Genomic DNA, 9,343 nt, shown 5'->3' with positions numbered 1-9,343 from the left:
CTCAGACTGTTCCAACATACCCAGGTTTTGACCCCCTCTAAGGATCTCACTGATTGGCATATCAAAGACAGTCCAATCCGACATCTAGTGCAGTATCATAATTAAGTTTAAGGATCAGGTGTAGCATTCCAGTTTTGCCCATCTATCTCCAAGGTCCAGAGCAATACTAGAATTCTGGTCCAGTTCAGGGTTTCAAGAAAACCCACACTGCATGTACCTCAGGTCTTACCTTGACATTTGAGACAAGCCACCCCAACCAACTTAGCGGCACATCAGTGTCAGCCTTGGCAGGATAAATCTCCACAAATCTAACGATTGTGAAGATTCTAGAGTAACACGAGTCTCATATGTATCCAGTTTAAGGGTATTACATAGAAACACACCATAATAACATGAATCAAATATATACTTTATTCATTTATATTAAATGTCATAAGGTATATCATTCTGATTGGAGCTAAGGGCATACACTATCTAACACTGTCACCTTATTGGGCAAAGCCTTGAGGAATGGACATGTAGACTTTTTCATTAAGATCACCATGTAAGAATGCATTGTTTACATCTAGTTGATGAAGGGCTCAACCACGAGTTGTTGCCATAGCAGGGAGACAACGAATAGTAGATAATTTTTCGATTGGAGCAAAGGTGTCATGGTAGTAAAGACCTTCAATTTGTGTATAGCCTTTTGCGATAAGCCGGGCTTTGAACCGTTCAATGGTTCCATCAACTTTGTACTTGATACGATATACCCATTTGTTGCCAATGGCATGCTTTTTGGGTGGCAAATCAACAATGGTCCAAGTATCATTCTTTTCTAATGCTTCAATTTCAGCTGCCATGGCTTGGCACCATCTAGGACCACGAGCAACTTGATGGTAGGTGGTTGGTTCAGTCTCAAGGGATGCAACATTGGATCTAGATATGGATGGTGGGAGATTACACATGTAATCATTTAGCCATGCCAGTAGCATGGTAGTTTGATGAGGTCGAGTAGTGGAAAGGATTGGGATAGTGGAAATGGTGGTGGTGTCAATGGAGTGAGTTGTTTGTGATATTGAGCTTAGGTTATTAGTAATAGTGGGTTCAAAGAAAATGGGCTCAATAGGTGCAAGCTAGGAAGGCTCAGTAGGTGTTTGCATAGGTGTAGTGGGATGAGTGGTAGTTTACTCACAAGGTTCCCCAGGATAATCTGCAACTTCATTGGGTGAAATAATTGGCAATACTTGAGTAGTATTCTGTTCAACCATTTGGAATGGAAAACAAGTTTCATTAAATATGACATAGCTGGAAGTAAATACACAGTGGTTATCAAGATCATACACACGATATCCTTTCTGGGCATGTGGATATCCTACAAAGATGCATTTTGTAGCTCAAGCAACAAATTTATCTGAAGGTTGAGGGTGTATTTGTGAGTAACAAAGACAACCAAAGACTCGCATGTTTTTATATGAAGGTTGGCGGTGAAACAAAGCTTCATAAGGAGAAATGCCTGATAGGATCTTAGTGGGTAAAAGATTGATTATATATGTGGCAGTAAGGAGGCACTCTCCCTAGAAAGAAAGGGGAAGGGATGCTTGAAGCCTCAAAACATGGATTACCTCAAGTAAATGGCGGTGTTTGCGTTCTACTACATCATTCTGTTGAGGGGGTGTCAATGCAAGAGGTTTGATGAATTATTCCTTGAAAAGTGAAAAATTGTTGAAACAATTAAATTGGCAACACACCATATGGCAAAACGCTACAAGCAAAGAACCTGCCTCTGACTTAATTTTCATGAGATAAGCTTAAGTGCAATGGATGTGATAATGTATAATGGTTAAAAAGTAATGTGCACCAAAATGCAAGGGGGTCTTATACCCACCCCAAATGTCATAGTGAATCAAAGAAAATGGAAAATTACTATGTGAATTACTAATTGGAAAGGACAATTGTGTTATCTTGGCTCGGTGACAAGCATCTTAACAATGTGAGGGCACAACAATTGGAATTCTGGAAATGTGAGAGAGAGGTAGTGATGGGAGGAGTGCCCAATCAGCATATGCCAGAGAACTGAGTCATCAGCTGGGGAGACATTGTTGAAAAAGACCTAGGGGCAACTATGAAAAAGTAGGCTGAAACCAGAGATGGTAGAGTCCTCTATGGAACTCACCCGTGCCAATCACTATCTTGGAGTGAGGGTGTACACAGAATGTGGGGAAAAATATAACAACACAATTAAGTTTTTAATTGGCGAATAATTTGACTAAGTAAAAACAAATTGCATTAGAATGACGGAATGTGCAGAACATGGTCAAGTGTATGGTTTCCAACAATTACAGTCCCGCAATGGGCTGCTTGGAATAAACCATCATTAGTTAAATGAATGGGTTTTGTTGTAGCCAATTGTTGTTGTTCAGAAAAGAGGGAAGTGGAAGAAATCATATGATCGGTGGCACGGCTGTCAATGATTCATTCAATGGGATTGGTATGCTTACACGTGGTGGCAACGGATTTTGTAGGGTCCTTGTTCAATAGTAACAAAGGGTGAGAATATTGCTGCATATTGAGACTAGCAATCAGTGATAGTGCATCGGCTATGGAATGAGTCTGATCAGAGGCAGCATAAGAAGCAGGCTTATCCAATCTTGGAAATGATTTGTCAGTCTTTCACCAATTCTTGTTCCAGTTGGCTGGGTAGCCATTCAACTCGTAGCATTGATCATAAGTGTGACCAGATTTTTTGCAGTAGTCACACTTGTATCGTGGGCGAGATCCAGAATTATTCGGTGCTCGTGAAGTTTCAGAAGATTTGTCGAATCTTGCATTGAAAGCTGTTGTTTCAGACTGTAGTGGTCAAACAGAGACAATCCGTTGATGACGCTCTTCTTGTACAAGCAACGAATATGCTTTGTTGATTGTCGGCAAAGGATCTGAACTAAGGATATTTGATCGTATGGTGTTATACGAATCATTTAATCCCATTAAAAATTGAGTTTTTAATGGAGTTTCTCATTCTCTCTTTCGGCCATGAAAGCTTTGATGCTCCATAGGTGCATTCCGGATGGGTGACTAGTGCCCCAAGCTCGTCCCATAGTGTCTTGAGTTTGGTGAGGTATGTGGTGATGATTAGATCGCTTCAACTGATGAATACGGGGTATATTACCTTGTGAGAATCTTTTTCCAATTCTTTCCATATTTCAGCTGTACAGTCATGAATGCCACACTGTTGTATAATTCCTTTTACAGGGAATTGAATATCCAAGCAACTACCATTGAGTTGCACTTTATCCAGGCACTTTCCTCCGTGCTGATTCAGGTGGCTTTGGCAGCGATCCATCCACAAATACGAATTTATTCTTGGCATAGAGAGAATTTTTCTTTGCCCGCTGCCACATCGAGAAGTTATCTAAGAGGTGTTGAAACGAGCATGACTCCTGGGCTATCGAACAGATGAAGAAAGAACGACGAATTGCTTCTGAAATCCGACGACATGGTGGTAATTCTTCTTCTTCGCAGCGGCGGATCACCGCTCTGATACCATGAAAGCCAAAGCAGAATTCTTGAAAAGAAATGGAAAGTTGCATTTCATTAACTTAGATGATCGAATATATATAGATTTACAGGGAACCGATTTTCCACATGTGGCTTTATGGCCAGCTGTTGTTTCTTGAATCTTGACAACCGTCATATACATTTACAGTTACAGAAACTTAAAAAGCTAATAATTGAAGAAAACTTGAAGATCATGACTGCAAGATCACCCCAGAATATATATATATATATATATATATATATATATATTTCGAAACATGCATGTATTAAAAATGTGCTAATTATTAACTGATAACATAACATTAATTCAAAACTCAAATAGCGTCTGGTTCGTGGTCTACCAGCTTCCAGGATCCATCTTCCCCTTGAATCATCCCCTTATTCTTCTCACACCACCACATCATAGGTACAAGATATTCGTCTTTCAGTGCATCAGTAGACTTATTCACAAGCGAAATATCACGCCCAACTTCCAACTTGAATCCACCTTTAGTCCCTTGAGTTCCTGCAACTCCATGCAGATAGCCCTCCATGTTATGCCAATTCCCTGGATCCACTGAACTCTTCAGAAATGATGACTGTCTAGTGTCAATCACTAACTCTTGTCCAACATCTGAATAGCCTACCAGTGGATAGTTGGGTACCAGGTCTAAACTGTTACGAACTCGCAACAGTCGAAGATTTTCCAGACTTGAAACCACCTTCTGGAAGTTGGCGTCTCCAACTCGGGGGCAGCCAAACAGAAAGGCTGTAACAAGACAGGCCTTTTCTGGGTGGTCTTTGGGCTTGTTCACTCCATTGGCGACGATATCAACTGCGTTTAGTGTTCCAAGCGCTGCACCCAAGCTATGACCGGTTACGGTTATACTGATTTCCTCATCCTTGAATTCCTCAACCAATCTCTTCACCTCTTCCAGAACCTGATCAAATTCATTTCAATCACCGACGATTTAGCTAACTCAATTATCTTTTCTCATCAGTTGTTATATATAATATAGACTAAAAAACAAGGTAAATTTATGATTGTTTTCACCTGTTGTCTAGCACTGGTTGTATTGTAAGCCGACCTTGGATCGTCAGAAGTGTAGATAGACAACCAACCCTGGTGTACGTTTGGATCATTTTTGGTCCCCAGTATCCCTGAAGCTGAAACCAAGATGAAGTTGAAATCATTAATCCATTCCAAAGCTTGAACGGAACCCCTCCAAGCAATCAGAATGTCTCTCCTGCCAAGCACAGCCTTCCCTTCGTCGGTGGCCACTGCAACGTAACCCATCCAATTCGACTCCCTGCTCCACGCTTCCCTCGATAATGACTTGATGATAAATGCATCCGGGACATCGATCCGAGATGTAGCGTACAGAAATTTGGTTACGTTGTATTTGTATGGATTGGCTTTTTCTAGACCCAGCTTTGAAAAGAAGTTAGCCTTTGAATACCGGCTGCTTCCGGCGAACATGGAGGCCTTCTCGCTGTTGAAGGTGTCATAGGTTGCCTGAGCCCTCTCGCCGTATTGAATGATGTTTCGCCGCAGATCAACGTCGAGAGGGTCTAACAGGTTCTTCCAATTATTCTGTCCATTAAGCAGTTTCCATCGTGTAGCTATGCTTTGGAGCATCTTCCGAACTTCAAACCGGATCACAGTGATGAAGAATGTTTTAGCTAGAGATCTATATTCCTTTTCATAGGTGCTTACCAGACTATCTAAATGCTTCACTTCGAACGACGTTTGAAAAAAAAAATAGAAAAGGAAAACAACAAGAAAGAAATTAAACAAAAGAAAAGAAATCCTTACACACAATATTGTATTTTGGAGAGCTTGCTTGTCATTCTGGTAAAACCTTGGAATGTTCATACATGTTTTAAAAAAGTAGCAGAGGCCAATCTGATAACATTAGCTTACTTTAAAATTAAACTTAACACTTCTTAAAAAAATTTAAAACATTGGTTGGTGAGTCAGGTATTAATAATATTCCAAGATTGTATTGGCTAGTCAAACCAGTTCTGTGCAACAGTTTCAAGTTGTAATTTATGCACAAGCACAACCCGGTCTGAGATCAGAAGAATTAATCTTGATATGAAACTTGCAATGTGAAGCCTAACTCCATCACCATCTAAGATTAACCAAACTGCAAGTATATCTATAAAAAAAAAATACTTATATACTGAAATAAATGTCAACTCTGCCTTCATTTTCAAATTGCTTGGTTGCAGTTCTAAGAGATTACACCTATAGGCTATGATAGTTGGTGTATGATTTTCTTTAGATATGTACTAATTATTTAGTTCTGTTTTTCATTAGCGAAGGTAGGTGCTTGGTAATGCTTATACGTCTTAGACTGAGCTACAAGATCGATTTCGATTGGATGGTCAAGATGGATCGGGATATGTGCCACATCTACAATGATTTATAGAAGCAAAAGCCACCATCAGTCTATCAATCAATATCATCTATTAGCTTGTAAGCATGAACAGCCACCCAAAGAATCTAGGTTGTCAACACTCAGTAGTGCTGCTTGATCTTCGTATTTACATAATTGCAATAATTAGGGATTCAACTTTGACGGGTTTCAAATTAGGAAATGTTTGAGAAAGGTTAGCTGGAACTTGAAGCCCAAAGTCGGATTGGATTAAAGGTCAGGTTTTCGGTTATGTTTGAGAAAGTTGACTTTAGCTTATTAGGTTAGAGATGAGGCCTTGACCCTTGGGCAACCTGACTTAGACCCCAAAGCTACGGTTTATGCTTGTAGTTATATCAATATATTAAGAAAAAAAATGTTCACTTGGACTGTGGTTATACGGTGCCAGCTCAACATTTTAAATACGTTTAACAAAAAAACATAAAAAGAGTTGGTTGGTTGAGTCTTTTGTCAGACAAATGGCTCATTTTTAAGACCGTTAGAGCCATTTATCAAAAGAAAAAGTCAAAATCTGACTTTTTTCATTTTTATGACCGTTTTCTTACTGCTTGGCTTATATGGTGCCTAGTGGCACGTAATGGTGCTGAGGTGTAAAAAAATCTTATAAAACGTTTAAAACAGATTTTATCTCATTTTTCAAGATAAAATCATATAAAATGCCATCAATACCAAACAACCACATAATTTTCTTGTAGTAAAGTGCCTAATTAGCTATAGATGAGCCGCTTAGAGGGCTGTCTATTTCAGTCTCTTCGAATAGCTTAACTGGAGTGCCTCACAATCATATGACTTCTCTTTGTCCGTCTTCTTAAGCATCTAAGCCTGCATTTGGCATTCCTTATTTTAAAGACTTATATCTTTTTTTTACGACTTAATTTTTAGGTTGTGTTTGGTTGCAGTGCAATGTTATTTGCACTAGTATAAATGCAAGGGAATGCAAATGAAAAAAATGTAAATTCTCATTTAATTTTGTTTTGGATTTTATTTTATTCTGCTTCATGTCTTAAAATTGCAATCAAACAAAATAAGCTAAATTTGAAAGAGGTGTAAATCGGGCCATGCCGCCTGTAGCACGGCACGGCCCGGCCCGGCCCAATGGTCACAGACCATGCCGAGCTTGGAGTTTTAGGTCCGTAGGCTAGATCAACCCGACCAGTAGCATGGCCCAGCATGACCCATATATATATAATATATAAATTATAATTATATAATAATATATTAATAAAATAAACAATTGTTTTCAATTTTATTATACTATTTTATTTAAGTATTGTATATATGAACAATTGTATACATCAAAATTCATATAAAATAAAAAATTTTAAGATTTTTTTTCAATATTTTTAAATAAATAGCTTTGGCCAGGTCCATGGTTTGGCCCATAGACCAACTCAGCCCATGGCACGCTACGGACCCACGTGGGCTTAGGTCGTTGGCCATGCTTGGTTGACCTCCCAAAATATTCCAAGGGAGGGAGGCACAACCTGGGACAGCCCGCAGGCCGTTTTACACCTCTAAATTTGAAACAAGAATAGATTAGACTTTACATTGAAATCATTTGCATTGCCATAGTTTCACATCAGTGCAAATTTATTTGCATTGCAACCAAAAACAACCTTAACTACAAAAAGGAGTTTGAATCAAAGCTTCTTCAAATTAAGCAGTTGAATCAAAGCTTCTCTCTTCAGCTCAACCCTCCCATACGGACCCCCTAAATTAGGGCTTTATGCTTTATAGGCATTGATGTTGTTCGACTCGAGGTGTTTCGAACCGATGACATTAGATAGTACTGCCAACCAGGCGAGGCCGAGGTGGAAGGACAGAGCTGTGCACTGAGATCTATAACCTAGAGAAAGGTCAAAGGCTCGAGGAGTTGTTCCCCGGGTAGGTACTTCGATGCTTAAGTCATTAGGGTAGAGAAGGATGCAACCGGGACGAGCAAGTTGAAATAGCATTGGTCCAAGTCGAAGAGATAGTGTAAAGAGGTCATTAAAGATTGGTTATGAAAAATCCCTTACCTCGACTGGGGAATAACTATTAATAGTTGGGTGTTCGTGTCCTAAATGGATAGGGCTCCTTGGGTTGTCAAGATGAAGGTGCCTGCCAAGGTCTTAGGGTGGTTTCCTTTTCCCTAACAAAGTTCACTTCCTTGACCGTGTGGGACGCTCCTTAGTCATGCTCTTCTGTTACATATGGCATCGACATGGCTAGAGAGGGGAGCGGCCGTAGAGATGGACATGTGACATTCTTGGCTAGCTCAACCATCACCCGAACACCACTCCCTTGTCCTGAAGTCGAGGAGTGTAGTGGTGCTCCGGTCGCAATATGGAAGAGTTCTACGATCCATGGCTAAGGAATTCTAGTTTCTTTGAGTTGACTAGCTTAGGGTAACGCCGGCTCGCTGGGTGGACCATTTAGTTCAATGCTAGTGCCATTTCTGTTACGAGTTGGTGGATGCATCGTTTCATCTTCTCGAGGTCACGCCCGTGCGAAGTGCAGCATCAAATTGGTGCCATTGATTTGAGCAGATTTGGACTATTGGTTCTTCCTATAATAGGGGAGGTGGCAAGCCATTTTGCTTTGTCATTTTGAGTGAGCAATCATAGGAGCTCAGTGAGAGTTAGTCCTCAGCTAGTGCTTTAGGTGTCCCACAATGTAACTCTTTAGTAAGATGTCTTCATCTTCCTTCTTGTCTTTTGTTCTTCCTCTTTGCTTAGATCTTGCATGTCGAGTAGTGAGTCCGAACCAGGGTCTCACCCTGAGGCAACCGTGCTCATGGCCCGTGAGATCGATGCCAACGAGGCCGAGGTCGATGTGCCTGAGGGTGAGGGTGCCGCGGTGGAGGAGGTTGTGGCCCTCCGAGAGGCCAAGGTCGAGGAATCCGACGAGGCCAAAGTAGACATTATGTCAAAAGAGGGGCTTGGTGCTCCTGTTTGGTTCAACAACCACTTTGCATCTTCACCTTGTAGGTTGATACCTGGAGACCTAGCCCAAATTAGGGCCCATTACTGCATTCCCGATGAGTACGAACTGAGGCATCCTAGCATTAGTGAGAGGGCTACCTTGACTTGGCTGGGGGAACTTTGCATCTATGAGCACAACTTGATAGCGGGGCTGAGATTTCTTTTGAGTGAGGCTATCACAACGGTGTTGAGGTGGTACGACGTCCAGCCAGTCAAGATGGTGCCCAATTTCTTTAGATACTTGGTTAGCCTCATTTGTTACTGCTTGGTTCACAACGTGGACATCACCCTGCCTATGTTCACATACTTTCTACACCTGAAGAAGCACTAGTAGGGCAATTATTACTTCTTGGCTCAGCAACACAATTAGATGCTCATCAGAGCCCCCTCCTCAGTGAAACATTGGAAGGAGGGGTTCTTCGT

The 9,343-nt window shown here is 40.8% G+C and overlaps 1 protein-coding gene across 1 annotated transcript; it reads right to left on the bottom strand.

Moving 5' to 3' along the window:
• Positions 1–2,993: 2,993 nt before the first annotated feature.
• LOC104613089 (phospholipase A1-II 1-like) lies at positions 2,994–5,433 on the bottom strand. Its single transcript, XM_010280781.3, has 2 exons — positions 4,571–5,433; positions 2,994–4,457 (listed from the first exon to the last, which is right to left on the bottom strand). Exons 1-2 carry the CDS (start codon positions 5,390–5,392, stop codon positions 3,852–3,854), a joined length of 1,428 nt encoding a protein of 475 aa, XP_010279083.2. The 5' UTR covers positions 5,393–5,433; the 3' UTR covers positions 2,994–3,851.
• Positions 5,434–9,343: the final 3,910 nt, after the last annotated feature.

This window comes from Nelumbo nucifera, chromosome 1 (genome assembly GCF_055504915.1).
Source record: "Nelumbo nucifera cultivar China Antique chromosome 1, China Antique-T2T, whole genome shotgun sequence".
Classification (NCBI taxonomy): Eukaryota; Viridiplantae; Streptophyta; class Magnoliopsida; order Proteales; family Nelumbonaceae; genus Nelumbo; species Nelumbo nucifera.
Note: the sequence above shows the minus strand (reverse complement) of the source record. Positions and strands in the feature narration are given on the sequence as shown.